This window comes from Ammospiza caudacuta, chromosome Z, assembly GCF_027887145.1.
Source record: "Ammospiza caudacuta isolate bAmmCau1 chromosome Z, bAmmCau1.pri, whole genome shotgun sequence".
NCBI lineage: Eukaryota > Metazoa > Chordata > Aves > Passeriformes > Passerellidae > Ammospiza > Ammospiza caudacuta.
Window position 1 is genome coordinate 65,501,564 of NC_080632.1, and position 20,887 is coordinate 65,522,450.

General features: G+C 36.5%; 1 protein-coding gene across 2 annotated transcripts in view; it reads right to left on the reverse strand.

The window, feature by feature from the left end:
- The window catches only part of APC (APC regulator of WNT signaling pathway), a 61,542-nt gene that overhangs the window by 23,567 nt on the left and 17,088 nt on the right, over window positions 1-20,887 (reverse strand). For both annotated transcript variants that reach the window (XM_058824221.1, XM_058824220.1), the window contains exons 4-7: window positions 15,541-15,649; window positions 13,898-14,011; window positions 8,651-8,734; window positions 2,052-2,156 (exon numbers count right to left, since the gene is read on the reverse strand). In XM_058824221.1, coding sequence (XP_058680204.1) covers window positions 2,052-2,156; window positions 8,651-8,734; window positions 13,898-14,011; window positions 15,541-15,649 — 412 coding nt within the window. The remainder of the gene's footprint in view (window positions 1-2,051; window positions 2,157-8,650; window positions 8,735-13,897; window positions 14,012-15,540; window positions 15,650-20,887) is intronic.

Below are 20,887 nucleotides of genomic sequence, written 5' to 3' on the forward strand. Positions count from 1 at the left end.
ATGACACAAGTCTTGGGCACTATCTATTAAAATTCACCATGGTGTAGACAGAAAAGCAACCTCAGTTCAGGTAACCAATTCCCTCAGGGCCTGCTGCCTGCTCAGCTGAAGTGTAACTACATTTCTCACTGGCTTGTAAAGACCAATGCCAAGGAAGTAATGTCAGGTGAACAGTCATTTATTCAAGAAAATGGGAAATGACAAGGAAATGTTAGGTGGACCCTTCCTGTGTAGGACCTTCTCCTTCAAAATCTTCTCCTGTCTACATCATCTTGTTTCTGGCTTTTATACTTCATTATCTTTCACTCATTGTTTTACCTTGCTATTTACCATGTCAGCTGAGTAATTGTCTCTGTTTTGTGACGTATTTTCTTAACAAGATGGACAATCTCAACAAATTCCTTTATACAACTTCCAAAATGAAGCTATAAACAAAATTTTACTTCAGCAGGAAAGTAGTGAGTGCAATGGAAAAGAAAGCTGAAAGATGGTGCTGAAAAGGACACACTTGAAAAGTGAAAAATCCTGGATTCAGTTACCACTGACTACAAAACCAATCAGAACAAAATAAATTGGTGAAAACTTTTTTTTTTCCATTCCACTGAATAGTGATTGCTCTAAGTATACTGAGCTGGTTTATCAGAAATAAATGTTATGTCCAATCCATTAAACCTTCTCTGTCTGGACTTGGACTGAAAGGAAATAATCCCCAGATGGCTGTTTTAAAACAGATACAGCGCCCTGGCTCTATTCCCCACCAGGAGGAAGGAATAGCCATGTTTTATATATTTTTACAAGGCAAAGGTCAAAATTGCACAAATCCTCAACATTAAGGCCTCAACTGAATTATGAACAGATCTTCCATTTGCATAAGTCTGCCAAGACATGTCAATCCCTTCTTCCTTCCTTCTCTGTAAAATACATTGTCCAGAAAAAACTCCTAATTCATTCTCTGAAGATGGAAAATAGAGCAACAATGCATCAATTATTTAAGTACATTATGCTTTCAGCCCAAAAGCAGCAGTGAACTATTTTCTTCCCACACAATAAAGCTGTCATAAGAATTAAGAGTCAGAACCACAATAAGATATGGATGATAGAATTTAATTCCAAATGGTGATCAAATGTATTTCAAAAGCAAAATTATGGGCTGTGCTTAATGTTTAATCAAGAGAAATATTCAAGCCAAACCACAATTCTTACTGATAAATCTTCTACAAGACACTTTCGGAAATATCGAAATAATTTTACTTCCCTGGAGTAACAAAAACATCCTGTATATCAATTCAGCTATTAAATCTGTAATGTGAAGTTTTAAAAACCCGAATTACTAGTGGCAATGTCTAAGCTACAGTTGGAAATAATGAAAGAAAATAATCATGGTAAATAAATGAAAGTATTTTTAGCCAAAGAGAGTAGTAATAAATATTGATTTTAAAGGAAAAGTAAAGAATTTAATGTATACCTCAAAATATTCCACTAATGTATTTCAGTAATAAAAGGAGAAACAGCAATGGAAGATTATTTGGAAGCATTTAAATAACCCTTCAGCCAACCTTCAGGAGATTACCTCATTGATACTTCAGTTTCAAAGCTTTAGATAATACAGTATTGAAGAAACATTAATAATAAACCTGTCATTTGCTTTTCTTCTTTTTTTAAAATTCACCAGCATCTTAGTGGCAGTTTCTAAAATGAAAATTTGAACAATTTTCCATAATTTACTAGCACTTTTCATATTACCATTCACCTACAATGAAATACATTTCCTGTAGTCACTCTTGCCATCTCTTTCACACCATTAGGCTCATTAATCATTTAAACAAAAGAAAAATGCTCCCTGCATTACTGAATATTTGTATGTCCCTTTATTCAAAACTTCCTTACAGTAAATACAATAAATTTCCCAGACATAGATGGAAAGAAGAAAAATGTACTTTTTTTTTTTTTAATGAGTAGGCATGCAAACACACTAAGTTAAATACCAGCATGTAAGCATTATACGTCTCAAATATTTAATTATATTAAAACAAGGAAAATACTCTACTTACCTGACCAGTACTGCTGGTTGCCACACTGATTTCTGCTGCTCCTTGACCTTCATTCTGCCTCTCTGTATCATGGAAACCTGCCTCATGCTTGCTTTGAGGTGCCCTCTGTTAATACAAGAGTTTATGAAATTACAAACAGAAATGAGGTACAATTTACCATTCAAAGCTTCCTTGGCTGTGAGCACATCAATACTGCATCCTCAGGAAGCCACTGAGCAGCACTATGCATTTCATAACCCTGAGCCTCAAAAATTAACAGCCGAGACTAAGCGCCTTCAAAAACTGCGAGATGAAAAAGAACCATTTCCTCTGAGGATTACAGCCCTGCAAGACAAAGGATCTGCTGTGACACACAGCAGCACCATTTTCCACCAGCTGTGCTCACATCCCTATCAGAAATGTAACAGAATTGGAGCAAACAACTGTCTGCTCTGCCGGACACGTGATCTTTGCTTTTACTGGGGACCATGGCTAGCACTGTTCAATTAAGCTTCACGTTCAAAGATGAATAATTTCTGCTTGAACAGAAGGATATCTCTACTATAAGAATATTTCTAAATGTCAAGGACAAACAGTGCAGGAATTACCACTTTGACAGAAAAGAAATTTATACAGCCTGATACTGATCCATCTAAAATTTTGTCAAAATAAATTTAAATGACATGGCAAGCTGGTACAGAGAGGTTTCAGTTCCTTTAGGAAAACAGATCTTTACACATCTACATAAAAACTAAATTGGTCTTCCTGATGCTGATAGGCATTTAAATGAGCAGTTACGGAATATGTGAAGTATCAAACATCATCTATTAATAGGCTTAAAACATTTCAGATTTTCAGAAAGACATGAATAATCCATGGAAATGGCTGAAGTTTGGAGTTGAAAGCAATATTATTTTCTAAGTATTGCTTTTGTTACCAAGCTTCATTTCACATACTGAAAGGCTACTACCTAACAGACAACACAATCTTAATTAATTTGTTTAGCCACATATGGTATATGTCATCCAGTTTCTATGTGGTTCTGCAATGTTTTTGAGCTGCAGAGCCTAGCATGGCACAGTCTGCCTCATCTTGCTTTAAGGATATTTATCTCTGACTTTTAGCAATACCTCTCTTCAGTGTACACACCCTGAAACATCTTTGGATACTCTCAGTAATTAAATTCATACAGTATCACTGGCATAAATAACTCTGTTTTGTTCATCTAAGACAGAACTTAACATTAAGCAGAGTTTCAGAAACCACTAATTAGCATGTGAAGTAATTAATTTAGACAAAAATTTAAAAATGTAAATATAGTTTAACTAAATTAATAAGGTATGTAAAAAAGGCTATACAAACTAGTAATGTGAGGAAATTGGAAAAAACTATAGGTTAAAAATTCCTTGACGTTATATCTTCACTTACAGAAAATAAGTAAGCCACAAAGCAAATCTCAAAGTATTTTAGCACACATAGTGTTACTTCTTTCTAAAATCTGATATAAATTTTCACCCTCTCTGTCACTGTGTATAAAATGAAACTGCTATTGATGCTCATACAGTAACTGAAGAAATTTTGGTTCTCAGTACAAGAGTGTGGCACTCAGTCAAGATCAGGCCTTGCTGTACATGAGGTGAATTCAGTATAATGCTGAATTCTTCTCACACAACACACTTCAGTGTTGAATAAAATGTAATTATGAGTTTGACAAAATCAAGACAGATTTTTCCAGTCACTAAATGATTGCAAAGTACAAAGAAAGTAGTACTGGACATGCCTAGAGGTGAAAATCTGAATGGTTCATTAGCAGGGCTCTGATCCACGGGGTCACCTGAGAGGGAGTACTACTCCTCTTCCAAGAACACTCCTGGGGGTTGGGACAGGGTGGTGAAAATGGAGTGTATCTATTAAATAGTTCTGCTGCATCCACAGCACAGACACAGAGATATTTCATTCCCTGACAAGAAAAGTTTCTGCTCTCCTTTAACACTTTCTGCTTCTATTAACAAACATTTGTTTGCTACAAGCTATTTAAGAATGAGATGCTTTCCCATTTCCCCTAAGCACTCTCAAGAATATGCCAATACAAAATGCAGTCAACACACAAATTAATTTGCAAGGCAGTTTTTAACAGTTACTAGCAGGGTTTATCAGATTTGAAATGCAGAATGTGCTCACAACGTACAAACCCATTACTGTCACATGAGTTATCAACTGGACTTGAACATCAAATCTGTGAATTCTTAGTGAAGACTCCCTACCACTTCAGCCACTGAAGTAATATGAAGTGAACTGTTCTCTTAATGCAGATTGAAACAAAGGAGCTAATAACAACACAGGCAGCAGAAAGCAGGTTATTAGTTGAAAATGGAGTATTTATATAAATATGTATTATATTATTATAATGTATAAAATGTTTAAACATATTTATTTATAACATATGAAAATAGCACATATCCATGCAGATGGATAATGTAAATATATTTTTGTATAGATACAGTATTACTGTAAATGAATTAATATTCATCTGACAGACTGCAGATTAATGGTTAGAAAGGCAATATAACCACTGAAAGAAAGTATGTCCCTCCTTCATGGTGCCTTTTAACACTGAACACAGGACCTGTGGAAGAAAATACAGAAGCCACCAACCACATCAGCAAAGAACAGCATGTGAACAGCAGCAGGCTCTCTAAACCCTACGTGAGGCACAGCTGCCAGAGAATGGCACACAGGTCCCCTGGGTTAACCTGTTTTGAACCATGACTTTTCAGGAGGCCTAAGGTGGCTCTGTAACCTCTGCCATTGCTGAATTTTGGCATCAGACCATAAAAGTCAGTTTCACAGAGTTCTCTACTTTGCTCTTGCAGCAAAATTGTGGGAGACTGCATGTGCTGATTACAGGGACATGGAGCTACTCCTTCCATTGCATTTGCCACAATGTTCTAAGTGCTTCTGAAGTGAACAAGAATTATCATTATCAGTTATTAATTTCCATGTATTTATTAGTAAAAATTATAAACTCTAGCTAGCACAGTAGACCTTGACTATTTCTGCTAAGAAACCGAATTACAAATAATTTTACCTAACGCTTTGTCAACTTGAGATGCTGACACTTATATATTCATTTAGAATTGCAATTACTCCATATTAAACACAATAGACATACATGTATAAATAAGAGATATATGAGAAAATGGAAAATGCAACAAATGAAACTGTAAGAAATAATTTTGCTATGGTTGATCCGAAGACAAAAGAAAGTCTTGTGAGAAAAATGATTGAGAATGCTCATGTCCATCACAGTATAAAACCTGCTGAGCATAATTTCAGGAAGAAAAAAATCCTTTACATTTTATCTACAGCAACACTGCCTAATGGAAGTATTTTCAAGTTACAGATATTATGAAAGAAGGGCTTGTAAAACTACTGCCAAAAATTTCCTTTTTCCTTCTAAATAATTTCATATTGTACCCAAGAGCTGAAAATTCTTTCTGGACAGGTCTAGAATAATTTTTCTACAATCATTCATGAGACTTAGCAATTTGCCAAACCTTAAAAATGTGATAAAATGTGTGTGAGAATTTTCTCTGCTCACTGATTCCCAAAATCTGATTTTATGCCACAGCATTATATTTGGTCTTACTCTTCAAGATATATTGCACTTGGGCTCCACAGTGACTGGCATCACCACAGGGCCTACTGTATCAGCAGACAAGCCGTGATATTTATTATTGTTACCAGATCCTTATAACAGAAGGAGCACATTCAATTTGGTTATTGGCACCAAAAACCAGGAAATAAACTCTCCAACCAATTTACCAGCTCAGAAAGCCAATATTTCTTTATTACCAGTGCTGAATGCATGGGGAATTCTGCTCAGAGCATGCTCAGTAACAGACTAACAGACCAGCACATATTCTTGAAACAAATACATATTCATCCCATTTCCTGAATACATGCATATATTCTAATTATTTTCATGGACTTATCTGGATACAGTTCAGACCTTCTGATGAATCTTTTCTCCTTGAAAGTACCTCAAATATGTGATCATGCCATAATGTACTTCTCTTATCATTCTTTGCTGTCACACACAATTCTTGTTCTCAAAACTAATGTATCAGCTAATACATAATAATTACTGATATAAGTAAATAAGGAAGCATTAGTTGGAACACAACTTATTAGTCACAGATGTAGGGAGTTAACACAAGGCTGTGCTAATCACTGGCATTTGTACTAAGCACTGAATGGTACAAAACTAAGCATTAACCACAAATACAGGGATCAAACATATTGTGCTAAGGTTAAAAGAATTTTCCAGCTTTTTCCCACTACTGTATAGACTTCTTCTTTAAAAAATATACTTGTTCAGTATCAGGCACTGGATAAAAATATAAAAAATGTTTCATGTTTGTATTTTCAGTTATATGGACTTTGCAGTGTTACTGCACCACCAGACAATTTCAGATCTAGCTGTTCTCTGTAGGAGATGGTCATCACTCAGAAATGACTAAAACACACTGTAAAGTATTAGGGTGTGTCTAGTCACTGCCTCCTTTACCACCATCAGCATGCTGGTAAGTCTGTCCTAAAACATATAACTATGCAACCTGATATCCAAACATTTCCCAGATAAGACACATCATGCAAAAATTTCAATATATCAGACCTTTAGTGTATGAGGCAGCCAAATAATTTGGCAGGAGTGAAAAAACTATGACAAAACCTTCTTTCTATAGTTGCATCTCAATGCTGTTTGAGTCTCTGAGTTCAAGTTCAAAAGACTTTCTTTTTCTACCAGAGTAAAAGATAAACACTCTGTCTGACTATATGGGGCAAAAGTATCTGCTGAGAGGGTGGTCAACCAGGCAGTGAGAGCATTACACTAGAAATAACAGGGGACAGAAGGTAGGGCTGGCAAGCAGGAGCCCTGGCTGGTGGGAACACAAGGGCAATGCACACAGCTGAGATAAGGGCACGTGCTTGAGCACAGGCACGCAAGGAAGAACAACATGCAGCACAGCTGCCTTGCTGGGAACACTCCCAGGCCTGTGCTGGGCAATGGGCACGGCCGGGTGCTGCTCTCTGGCACGTCCCTGCACTGCTGCTCAGTGAGCAAGCAGGAGGTGAGGGACAGGCATGTGGACTGAAAACTGCTGGAATAGCTAGCAATCAGGAGGGTGCAATCAGTAGCACAAAGTACAGCTGGAAGCAAACTGAGTCCAATACTGTCCAACATCTGCATGCTGGGACACGATGCACTCTCCTCAAGCTGGAGAAACTGATACAGCACAGTGTTCAGCCGCCTTCCAAAGGGGCCTGGATGGGTGGGTAGAATGGGCTGAGGGGAAGCTCAAGCTGTTCAAGAAGGGGAGTACAATGTCCTGCATGTGTGAGGGAACAACCCCAGGCACCAGCACAGGCCAGAGATGTCCAGCAGGGAAGCACCTGGAGGTCCCGCTGCGCCATCCTTTCAAAGGCCTTGTGGCAAAAATTCCAACACTGTCCTCTGCTGCAGTGAGAGGCATATTGCCAGCAGGGCCAGGGAGGTGGCCCTTCCTCTCCCCTCAGCATCCAAAGTCCTGTTCAGGTCTGCCCAGCACAATAAAGCTGGATTTATGATTGATTCACTGAAACAAGTCCTCTGCAGGGTTCAGCAGTCCTTAAGGGTCCTGAGCATCTCTCACACACAGACAGGCTGAGAGAACTGAACCTGTTCAGCTGGAGAAAAACAAGGCTGAGGGAGATCTTGTCAATATCTATAAACACCTGGACTGACTGATATCAATAGCCCAGGCAACTTTAATTTCACACACTACGGTCTGCATCACTTATAAGAATTTATTTCCCTCCAATCCTGGAACTATGAAACAAGTGGAAAATTTCCATTTACAAAATGGAAAAATATACATCCTTTAGTGATCCAAATGATGCTCTGAGCTTTTTCTGTAGTTATTTTGGGTGAAGGCAAGTCATAAAATATTCATATCAAACACACAATTTAATTTACCAGTACAAGAAATGGAGTTGACATTCTAAGTGAATTTCCATGACAGCAGTTTTTGCTAATGGCAATTACTGCTATGGACTTTGTAATTTACAGGAAACATCCTGCATTTTTTAATATAGAGCCCTGTACTTAAACACTAAAATATACCAGGCTTCTATAATGAAGCCTGACAGAAGGTCTATTCATCCTTTTTTTACATTTTATCTCCTTCAAAAGACAAACCATGAAGGTGCTTATCACAGATTCATAATTACAAAGGCATGTACAACTAATTGTTTTAATTTTTTCTAAAACCAGGACTCAGCCTCAATAAGCACATTGCCCATTGACATTTTCAGTGAAATTCCAAGCTAAACTTTTAACTTACAGTCCTCATACTACTGTGGATAGAAGCTCCACAGTAGTACGAGGACTAATCCAAGTATTCCATCCTCAGTTCATTAGAAACAGAGCAAGTAACAGTCCAAGAATATTGACTACCTGATTGTGACATCAACAGCTGATGGGAATAATCCTGCCTACCACTTTATTAAAATATTTTGGGTTTTTTAGAGAAAATACACATCCCACAATAAAAAAAGGCAAGTTATTGCTCACTAACCTCTGCTTCAGCTGCTTGTGATTGCAGGAGCTGACGTATACGAAGAATGTCCTTCTCGATTTGTTGAATTCTGGCCACTCTTGCCTGAAATTAATGGATTTTCACATTTAATTTTGTTCAAAAACTCCTTTTACTTACTGTACAGAATGACAGCATGAAAAGTTCTTGGCAAATACTGCTGACTACAAAAAAACCTACTTTAGTAGGTACAAGCAGAGGTACTACATGCAGTAATTCATGCATTCTTTGTAATGAAAACAAGCAAGGGAATAGTTGGGGTTCTAATAACATTGAATACTCATTTGGATGTAATAGGTTGTCACACAGCACACATTTAGGTATTTAAAAATGCTCCTCTTAACTTGCACAATATTCCTGTTTCTGAAACTGACATTTTATGCAGATCTTTGGCAAATTACTTCACTTTCATCTCTAGTATCAGAATTTTACTTCCCTTTTAGTGATCTCAGAGATATTTTTATTTGCAGAGAGTCTTGGAAGGTATGAGACCCTGACAGATTTTTATTACATTCAGTTGCTATACTGATTTGAGAATTTTGCTTATGCCCAACCTTGGATGATTCTCTGCTCCTACAAATCTCAAAAAAATTTAACAGGCTAAGTATATATATAAAAATCTACATACTGCTTCTTTGGTTTATCTGAGATTTTTACAGACATCTCTGAATCAGTCTTTTACAGGCATATTGCTACACATTTCCCACTGCAACCATTCTGTGGTAAGAACAGGGAATGTTAAGAGACTCCAAATGTAACAGGATACATGTACTCCACACAAATTGTAGTGAAGAACAGGATGCATTACCAGTCTGTAAAACAGTCAGTGTATAACCTTGATAATTTAATAAATTCCCATAATTTGACTTTAAATGTGGGCAGAAGACCAAACTGATTAAAGAGTTTTTTTTTTTTGGTGCCATGGATAGATTGATAAAATAGACATATTGTTGAAAAAAGTTCTAATGCCTTTATTTGATTAACATTTACAGTGCTATACTAGAAAAGCAATCTAGCAGACACTGCAAAGATCAGCATTATAACCAACCTTATTTGACATGTTTATAATCTGCAAATGGAAATAAGATGAACTTTCAAAAGGTGCTAATGCCAGAAGATGCACATGTAATAGAAACACAATGCTATCTAGAAAATCCAGAAAAATAAAACGTAACCACAAAATATGAATTACTGAAACACACATCAGAAGCAGCTGTGGGGAAAACACCATAAGCATCAACATTTAGCCGAGCTAGAAAGGTATAACTTTAAGCTATACATTGGATTTGATTTTGTAAAGCAAAGTATTGGAAAATACATAAAAGCTTCAGCACAGAGGCAAACAGATAATTTATCCCACCCTTTGCTCCTAGTTCAAGAAATTTTTAAGTATTAGAAAGATAATAGAAAAATATTTCTGGGAATATCTATATTGGTGACATGATGCATGACTGACAAAATACATCTCTCATTGTCCTTAATAATTACTTGAATTTTATAGAATTATAGAGTAGTCAGGGTTGGAAGGGACCTTGGAAGGTCATCCACTCAAAACTCTCTGCCAAGGACAGGAACATCTTCAAGTAAATCATGTTGCTGAAAGCCCTGTCTGACCTTGAATGTTTCCAGGGATGGGGCCCCTGCTGCCTCTTGGCAACCTTTTCCAAATGTTTCACCACTCCCATCATAGAACATTTCTATCTTGCATCTAATATGAATCAACTCTCCATTAATTTTAAGCCATTACCTTTTCTCCTATCACTATTCCCTGCTAATAAGTTTCTTACAGGCCCCCTTTCAAGCACTCAAAAGACACAGGTCTCCCCAAAATTTCCCATAAATCAAGTTTTTTTCTGTGTAACCAGCAATGTAGCCAATAAAGGGCATCAAGAATATCTGAGTATCTTTATATATGCATCCAAACACAGGAAAAAATGTTGTGCAGATGAAACCAATTAACTACTGCATGATTTGCCAAGTATTACTGAGACCTCCAAAGGGACAGCAATTCTATCCACCCTTTCCAATTTCAGTCCAGAGATTTAAACACCAGACTTTTTTCTAGTACAGGGAAACTGGGGAGTTCCACTAACCAGGACTGTACTTTGTGCCAAAAACTGCAGAACAGAAAAAAGGGATGCATTTCTTGCCACAAAGGGGTGAAGCCTAATGGCAAATGGGCAAAACAATGGAACAAGCAACAATGTTTCTAACTTTAGAATCAACCTGAGAAATACCACCTTTGATTTCTATTTGTTCATACTACATTCCCATTTATTATTGTATTTACTTGTAATTTTTATAAACATAAAGTAGTTGCAGAAAGTAACTTTACATTTGAAGTTACACATGATTTGGTTTTCACTGCCCCAGTAACATGTCTAACAAAGCAAAAATAAAATTCCTCCACACTCACAGTGAGAAAAAAAATAATCACTATATAAAAAGTAAAAACAGGGAATAACATTTTGTTTTTAAAATGTTGTCTGCCTTTTTTCTTTGGTTGGGGGTTTTTTCCAAGATAAACATATATAATAGACAAATGCATTAATGGTTTGGCATATATACAAGATCACCATATAAATATAACAGTGCTGAAATGTTTATCTGCGTGAAACTCCAGGATCTACATTTTCTTGTATCTTTAGTGCTCTGCTGTTTTAGCAAACTTTTAGAGATCTTGGGATAAATTCTTATAAGAATGGTAATTTAACATAAGATTTTAAGGAACTCTTAACCTCAAAAAAATTAGATCCTTTTTGTTCTGGCTTGAAAACTAAATTCTATGTGAACATGAATTCAGTCTTAGAATTGAAGTATTTTAAAATATATCTTACAGAAATTAAGTTTGCTTCTACTTACAACTAAATATATTGGCTACTTGCCAACTATTGGTTGCTACAGTAGCAACCTTTGAACAAATAAAAAAAGTAAAAATAAAACATTGTTAAGAATGCTTTTTTTCTTTTTTTCAAGTAAGCACTACTATGTGAAATTACTGGCATCAGAGAATAGTTACAAGTTTACAAGTTAGTATAAATCATTAAACTAGCTGAAATAAACTGCCAACAACCTTCTTTTTCATCTTTCTGAACAACTGCTGGGCAAGTACTTGTGAACAATCTTCATAGAAGACATCAACAGTGAGCTGCTGTGAGTTAAGTTGCTTCAGAAGGAAACAAAGCCTAATCATGCCACACTAAAAATGGGAGAAAGCCATTGTTTCAAGGCTCACAAGAAAGGGCAGCCACAGAAAAGTGCAGTGACTACCTGGGCAACTGCAGGTTACCAGCTCCCTCACAGAATAATCTCTGGGACTCTGAATTCAGAGATGTCTGCAATGCCAGTCTTTATGTAGCTGAAATATTCCCTCCCTTCAGCCTACATTTTGCATAGTATTATATATCCCTATCAATTTGGGTGGAAGGAAAATATGGAGCGGAAAGAAAATGCTAAAACTACTAAGTTGAATATCCTTGCCAAATACAGAAGCATCATTTTGCAAATTTAAAGATCACAGTGAAACAATGCAGAAATTGCTCTTAGGTATTTGTACATCAGTGAGCTTCTACACATTTTTGGCACTGGTCCTTGGCAGAATGAAACAAAGGGGAATTACCAGTTAAATTCACAAGAAGCACATGTAGAAGTAGTTACTTTGTATTCAATAGTCTATAAATAATCACAATAGGCTCTGTAATTTCTGCAAGTATGTAAGTGTTACACACATAGAGAGAGAGAGAGTGGAACAGCTGTGACAGACTCCATGTCAAACATTAATTCAGAAACCCATAAAATGTTTCAACATCATCTTGGCAGCATTCTTCCCCCCACCAAATTTAAAACCCCCAACAATCATGGAAGAAGCAAATGCATGGTCAGCTTGATAACTTCCATACAGTGATAAAACTACAGCAAGTTGCGTGTCTGAATCATTTCTTTTGATCCCTGCCTGACTGCATTTAGAATGCTGCCATCAGCAGCCTAGCCTGTTTAGCTTATTTCTATTTAGCTTTATTCACCTTCCTCTCACTTAAGCCTGTTAACAGCAGTAGAAGTTTCCCAGGCATTTTGCTGTCCAGGATCTTCACCTGGGACAGGCTGACACAAAGTGCACAGCTGAAACTGTGGAGGGCATCACTCCTGCTGATAAACCTTGGTAACTGCCTTACAGCTCCCAGATCAGAGCCAGTGACTCCCCAAACACACTGAACCTGTGCCTGCCTGAGAACATCAGCACAGACAAACCCTGCACGGCCCTGCACACACAACCCGACACCTGCAGGGTATCTCTTTGGATAAATACTTTCAACTGTAGGAATTTTTGGAGAAATCCTACTAGATTACTCACTTCAAAGTTTAAAGCAACTATTCTGATTATCTCTTGTAATTAGAACAGCTGCTTTACCTTAAATGTAAAACCAAATTAGAAATGATTCTCATGTAGCAAAATTTTGCGTTGAGTCAACCAAGTGAGGGAGATAGAGCCTAAGAAGACTTTGTACTGAAAAAACTGATTATCGTCATTCACCAAAAAAACCCTAAATCTTACTAAGTTGGTTACTCAATATGTCTAGAAATAAATGCTAAAAAATAATTCAAATTGTTTTCCTACTAAGGAGGATTTTTTTTTTTATAACCAGCAACCAACTGATTATTTCATTTACGATTTGCACATGACTGCATTCTAATTTATACTTCCAAATGTGTGGGCCATGTGGTTAGATATGTACATATCCTCATCATGAACGCAAAACAACTCCTGGTGAGAGCAAACAACTTCCAGATAAGTATGTGAATTACATTTTACTTGAACATCTTGTGATACATCTTTTCTGGCTAAGGAAAATTAAGAATAGTAGCTGGATTTTATCCTAGACATAGAAGCATGAAGAAACCCAGCAAAAAGATGCAAAATTAAGCAGCTGCAAATACACTGGCTTTTCTAAAGCTAAAACGGTAGTAAATTGTAAGGAAATTATCATTAAAGAGTATTTTCTCTTGGATAAATTGTTTACATCTGCTGAATAAAAAGGATTATTTACAACAGGCAGATGAGGGTACTTTTTGCTGAGTAATTTTTTCCTATGTCCTGATTCCTATTTGTATATTTGAAAGGCTAACTAAGTGCTGTGTTTACACACAGTTTAAAGGTACAATTACCAATAATTTAATAAATATGCAGGAAAACCTTTTCCCTTGCTTTTAATGGTGAAAGACAAACTCTACCTGTGCTCGCTTCTCCATGTCCTGACAAGTGCCCAGTTGTTCCTCCATTGCAGCTCTGATTTGCCTGGCCTCGTACTCCAGCTGCCTTCTGGTCATATCTGTTTGCAAGGAGAACTGACACAAGAGTACAGGGAAGGCATTTTAGCAAATAACATTGATGTAACCAATGTATTTCTCAGAACAAAAGGCAGAACTATTACTTTTCTACAACAAATTTCATAAACAAAACATAGTAATGCATTCTTAAAATATGACTGCATTATGAAAAACAAGTACACAACAATGTTCAACCAGCGGACTATACCAGAGTTTTGTCAAATGACTAAATATAATAAATAAGCATTGAGAAAGTATAATTGCTTACAGGAACATCTGGCTGCTACCAACAAAATTGTGATGTGTGCCATCTGAATTGGCATTTTCAAAAATATTCAGATGTATTAAGCTACTGCACATAGTGGACAGCTGCTATTTACATTATTTCTAACTACCCTGGGAAAAGAGCACAAGTGTTAAACCCAAGAGCAGCAATATAGCCTAAGGGACTTTTGAACTAAAAGAAATTTCAAGGCAGGAGCAAAGCTCTTCACTGGCTTTGGACAATCGCTCAGTCTGAAAATAAATGAGTTTCCAAGAGCAGTCTTTCCAAAAGACTTCACCAAGGTCAATTCAGAAAAATCAAAACAAGACAATCATCTGCAAGGACCAAATGGGACCTGTCATTTTGCTGTGTCTGGCCTAAGTAGTAATGGATATAAATTGCCACAAAAGACCTTTAGTGTAGATGTTAAGTAATGCATTCTAATCCTAAGAGTAGCTAAGTGAATTCATTATCTATGGAACAGAGGAGACAACTTAAAAACCTATGACAAAGTGACACAGAAACAGCTGACAGTGCTTTGAGAATGGGTTGCAGTTCCTCAAAATCTTTTTCAGGCCTTCTCCCTTGGTTCTGGTGCTCTGCTAAGCTCAGCCATGACTCAGTGTTACTTCTGCCCACTGAAGAAGTGTTTCTGCTGTCTCTTTCCATTTCCAGAAGGTTGACTGATCCTTTATCAGGTGTGACTCTCTCAACCACACCTTCCCAACTCTATGTGTGAAGGATGCACTGCAGATACATCCATGTTGCTGACATCTAACAGGAAATCTTGCATTATGTGGGATAACAGACATTTTTATTATCTCAGATAACAGTGACTTGACTATAAATAGTTTGGAGGTGCCAAGGTAAAAGCTTACAGCAAACACCTGCTATAGAATCACTTTACTGATTGTTATAAAAAACCAGCTCTTGTGTACGTTGTCATATGCTAATATTATTCTCAAAACTAGAAAAATTCATCAAATAAAAGAACAGGGAAGAAGAGAGTTAAGGAAGTGTACTGACATGCAATTAATTTGTCACAATGATGTCTTAATGTTGCTGTCTTTTCACTGACATTTATACTGACACGTATGAATTTTGATGTGTAAAATTCTATATGAAATGCATTATTTAGGCTCAGTTATCATTACGTACTGAATGAAAAAAAATTGGAACTAAAGAGATAGTAGAGAATGTCACCAAATTAATAAAATACAAACAGCATCTAAACAGAGACTGTAGCATCAGACACCTCATCAAGCACTCAGAAGGTACTTACATTTTCAGTAAGGGGAAGACTATCAATTCTTTTAGTCAGGTTCTGAAGCTGGGCGTAATACCAGTCCTTTTCTTTCTCTTCCTTCTCAAGTTCCGCAAGCAGCAGAGATCTATTAAAAGCAGAAGGAGGAAGTTTCTCACCGTTAACACCTCATTTCCATGTGGAAGTTTGAAGAAGGCACTAAGGAGCCATTTGAGCTCAGCTCCCTGGCCCTGGCTAATCAACCTATCCACTCCTCTGTGCTAAGCATTTCAGGTCCTCATCTATGAGAGAGAAAAATATACATATTTCTCAAAAAAACCCACTTCAAAATCCAAAGCTAAGAGACATTTTGTGAAAGCAAAACCAGTTATTAGTGGTGTGTAAACCTGTACCCTGCTTCTTTCAAAAATGTATTTTGCATAGTGCAAACATTTAAGAAAAGGTCTGTCAAAGAAACATGTACAACCCTCAATCCTGAATTAATGAATCGAGGATCTTCACCTTTGCACTGTCCTTTTACTAATTTTGTCACCTATAGCAAAACTATGGGTAAAGCACACAAAACAAGCCATTTCTGTGAGTGTCTAAAATATTTTAAACCAGTATTTTCCAGCAAATGTTATATAGACAAGATACGTTTGCAGCTGTTAGAAATTTTATTTTAAATGGGTATCATAAGCACACTGCATACCTGAGTAATAACTGGGAAAGACAAAATGAGTAATATATGCAGACTATCAGGGAAAAAATTATTAAAAATTTCACATCCTACTTTATCAATACTTCATGAACTGAATTTTATATAATTCTAGATCTTATGAATATAGTAAAATAATGCTCATGCCTACAATACTCCTCAAAATAGATACTTAATTTTTTTAGCAAAATCTGTCTAGTAGGAATAAACAGAAAGCCACTCTATTTAAAATACAAATGTATTATTTTCTTTCTGATGCTTTCTGTGAGTATTGTTCTTCCTTCTGATGTTTTAATATTCCTCATTAACAGAAATTACAAAAACCAACACTTAGCCAGAAGACAGAAAGTTGCATACAAGTTTGCCCAGTATTATTTCCCATCCCTTAACTTTTGCATCCCTCTCTGGCTGTGGCAATTCTGAGCAAGACCATATGAACCTTTATAAAAAACACAAATACATTATAAATAATTACTGTAAGTCATTAAGGAACAATTACACAGCATACAACAAAAGTACAAATTTCCCCTGACTATTTTGATAATGCATCACAGACATTATTTGAGATGGTAATCCATCTTCCACACAAAACAAAGAAGAAAGAATTTTAAAATTTGTATTTAAAAGAATCTGTTTGACTTATTTCCTGCTTAAAAATATTTCAAGCTAATTTTGATGATTTAACATTTATTCCATATCCTATACAAGTGGCTTGGCCTGCCCCTGCAAATGGAAAATTAAATGAGAGGATCCCTCCCCTTCAATTGGAGACTGGAAAACTACACACATCTAAGAGTGCTAAATGTTTGTAAACATGAACAAAATTACATAAATTTCCAGACTTGATCCAATAGTCATGTTGAAACAGTTTTAAGGATGCCAAGGTTTACAATAAAAATGATTGAAAAGATGTAACAATTACCATAATTTGACAGGTAACTGGAGCAGTATCACAGGACAGCTGTAATTCTTCATTCACAAGGATGTGGCTGGCAGAAATTCCTAAAGTCCTTTAGACAGACTGAAGGCAAAACTAATAGATGGTGCTTGGGAAAAGTTCGTTGAGAAAGCTTTATTTGCCTCCCACCTGCCCATTCTCTTGCCACACAGCCCTAGTGCCTAATCTCTGGACAGAGTGGAATTCTGCATAGTTTCCCTTTTTACCACCTTGAGTGCCCAGGCACCAGCTGTGTCCAGGCTGTGAAATAAAATTTGCAAAAGCACAATTAATGCAATCCTTGAGGACTTGCAAATGTGAAAGGACTGACTAATTCTGCCTCTGGATGTCAAAGAACTGGTAGCAGAAACCAGAGGGATTACTTTCAGCTAACTAAACATGTGATTAAGTTCCTCTTATGAAATGTAGGGTATTCAGTATGTATGAGACAGTGTGTCATTCAATCTGTTTGGACATGCACAATGGATGCTGGAAGGAAGAAAATAACTTAGAAACCATCAGTGCTGCATAAATAACATAATGCATGACCCAAGGGCAACTTGGTAATTTAATATTGTCCTTTTGCCTTCTGAAGTGATGCTTCATTTGGGATTACTAGTTTGGTGTCACTGCTCTGTAAGAATGCAGGTTTAACACTCTTTAAGTTCTCTCAGCACAGAACCTGAAAGGTTGCTACAACTACAGCAGGCTGCATTTCAGTTTCCTTGAAAATAAACCGCAATAAGCAGCAGTTTTCTGTAGATGTGTCTGATAAGCAGTTCCCCACGTTGAACACTACTCTCAGATACTACTCTAACGAGAAGTACAGCTGCTTCTCAGCCTCCTGGAGTTTCTCAGGGTTAGGAGAGGATTTTAAGTGGAAGAGCTGCCACTGGTAATGAAAAACAAGATGGAAAAAACCAGTGCAGTTATTCCATCTTTTTTATACCCCCAACATGTCCACATTATGACTTTCACTTTTTTCATCATAGAAAATTCTTCTCTGTGTCATACCTTGTCAAGTTCACAGAGAATCCAGCAAAGCAAATGGAGAAAGCTTTTGGAACTTGACGCTATTTTTATGAGTTAACAAAAAGTTTTCAATTTGATCTGCTCTTCTGAAGGGTGGGTTTTTCAAAGACCTCTCATGTGGCACTTCTGAAGCTCCCAACAATAGAGGAAGATGAATGAATGCAGAAAACTCTTGACTTCTTTTGCAAATATTTTGTGCGTAATTATGTCAATATTATTCCTGACTAAAAGGGAGAAGAGAAACAAACTATATACTACTCTACTTACATTATGTAAATTACAACTATAATTAATACTTTCACTTCAATTGGTGGGAGATAAAATAAAATCTTGAAAAGCATTGCTGATGCTGTAAAGTTTGAGCTAAGTTTTACCAACCAGCCAAAAGACAGAAAATGCTCCAAATCAACATAAAAGAAATAAAAAAGGAAATGGCATAAACCAGAAGGAATAAAGGCATACAAACATTTTCATATAAAATATATTAAATTTCACAGAAGACTGTAATCTTTAGTGGCCAATTACAGAATTTAAAAAGGTGAGATTATTAAATTTGCTAAATTGCCACGGGTAAACACAAAAATTAACCTGCAGTGTACTGTGAAAAGTTTTGTTGTTGATATGATGCTCTTACCAAGTATTCCTGGAAACAGCCAGAGAAAGCAAGAGATATTTAATTATTAGAGTATTCTAAACTGGCAATTTAAAAGCACAGTGCTGCCACTGACCATTTTTCTCTTGTTTTTTTTTTTTTTTTTCCTCTTTCTTTTTTTAAACTTTAGAATTAGAGGGGAGCCAAGCAAATGAGATATGCGCCAATAATTTAATCTTTATTCTGGCAGGTGAATCAATTGATAAACTGTCTTCCTCTCAGAAGTTCACCTTCAGTCAAGTGCGGTGGGTTCACCCTGACTGGATGCCAGGTGCCCACTGAATTGCTGTAAATATTTAAATACATAATTTAGTCCTCCCACAAACACTGTTGCCCATAAATAGCATATATTGTGCCAGCCTGTTAAAATACTGAATGGAAATGGTCTCCTGCTGCATATGTCTGGAAAGTGTTATTTTATTCTAAATTATTTTAGTCTTGTCAAGTTCAACAAGTTCTTCAAAGTCTGTTTAAGTACAAAAATCCAAACTTGATTAGCAAATATATACATTTAGATACACAGAAATTTAGTAAATATGCCAAACAAGTTCATACACAAAACACGTGAAAAGAAGTGTTTAATTTTAGAAATGGTAGTGATTTTAGATGCACAGTCTGATACCCCTCCCCCCCAAGATTTTATTCATTTTTGGCTACCCAGGATTCTTATCAATGCTCTACATGCTTCCACATGTACCCTGAAACAGCTTAAAGAACAGAGCAGTTTTGGATTATCCATCATTTCACTAATAATGAAGCCAGATGTGATCTGGTCATGCCTCCATACATCCATCTTCTCCACAGCACAAATACTGACCCCATCAGCTACGACAGTAACAGTGTCTAAGCTACTCTGAAATTAAAACATCCTCATCCCTTTTCTCCAGTGTTATTTGGTTCACAGCCTAAGGCGTCTTCACTGCCAAGAAAAATATCCTAAAATCTATCACCTCAGAATTCACCATGATGGAGAAGGATCATAGATCATAAATCAGAGGTGCTAATCACCTTAAAGAACTCTGGCTGCTAAAAATGCTGCTTGTTCCAAGTGAGCAGGAGTTCACTGGAACCACACTGGAAGTTCCAACTGTGTTTAAAGATTGTAGCATCATCCATAGTAAAATACAGCACTGGAAGAATACAAACAAATGCACAGTTTGTTAAGACAGTAAATAACAGACACATCAGACTCTTGAAGACTGAGATGAACAAGCAGATAGTTTCCCAAATTCCTAAATATTCTTATACAGCTCCTCAGGAAACTACATTTTATGCAACAGAACAAGTATCATTAGTGGTGGTCCTGGCTAGGAGAAGGTGAAAAATAGAGTGGCAGCTAGAACAGACTCAGTATGGAGCCATGGGAAATTACTTTTATTCTGCTGATAGAACAAAAAAAAACCCCAGGGACTTAGATCTTGGAAGAAAAGCATCATCCTTTCAGGTCTTGGCTGTAAAAATTTTGCTGATCTTCAGAGAAAATCCTTTAGAGGAGGGGTTTCTAGAGGGTGATCCACAAAGCACTTGTTACCCACAAAGCTTTTCCATTACAACTTCAAATTGCTTATTAATGTATACTAGGCATAAAAATACTGTGTTCCAATTTATTTGGTTTTGCAGCCCACAGCTTGGTACCCCATCCATTAAGTAGAATCAAATCTTTAGGAAGCCCTGTCCTGCAGACAGGCTTCTGAAAACATCTAGTATTTCAGTCAGATTAATTTTAAGAAACAAAGATGAATTCAGTGGAAACAGCTGCACATCTCTTACTTTGCATTTCCTTTGTAAGTGACTGATAAAGTGCTACAATTCTGTATAATGACCTGAAAGTACGTTCTTCCTATAAATGGGTACCACTGCCTTTCAAGAAAAGAAATTCTAGGATTTTATCAACAAAATGTCTGATGGGAACAACACCTTGAAGATAAGAACACATATTTTGTTTAGCTGATATATTTGCTGAGAGAGTAAAGTCACTAGGTAAATGTCTGCTAATAGTAAATAATTGATAAACCATTTATGGTACTTAATAACCATTTGCAAAAGA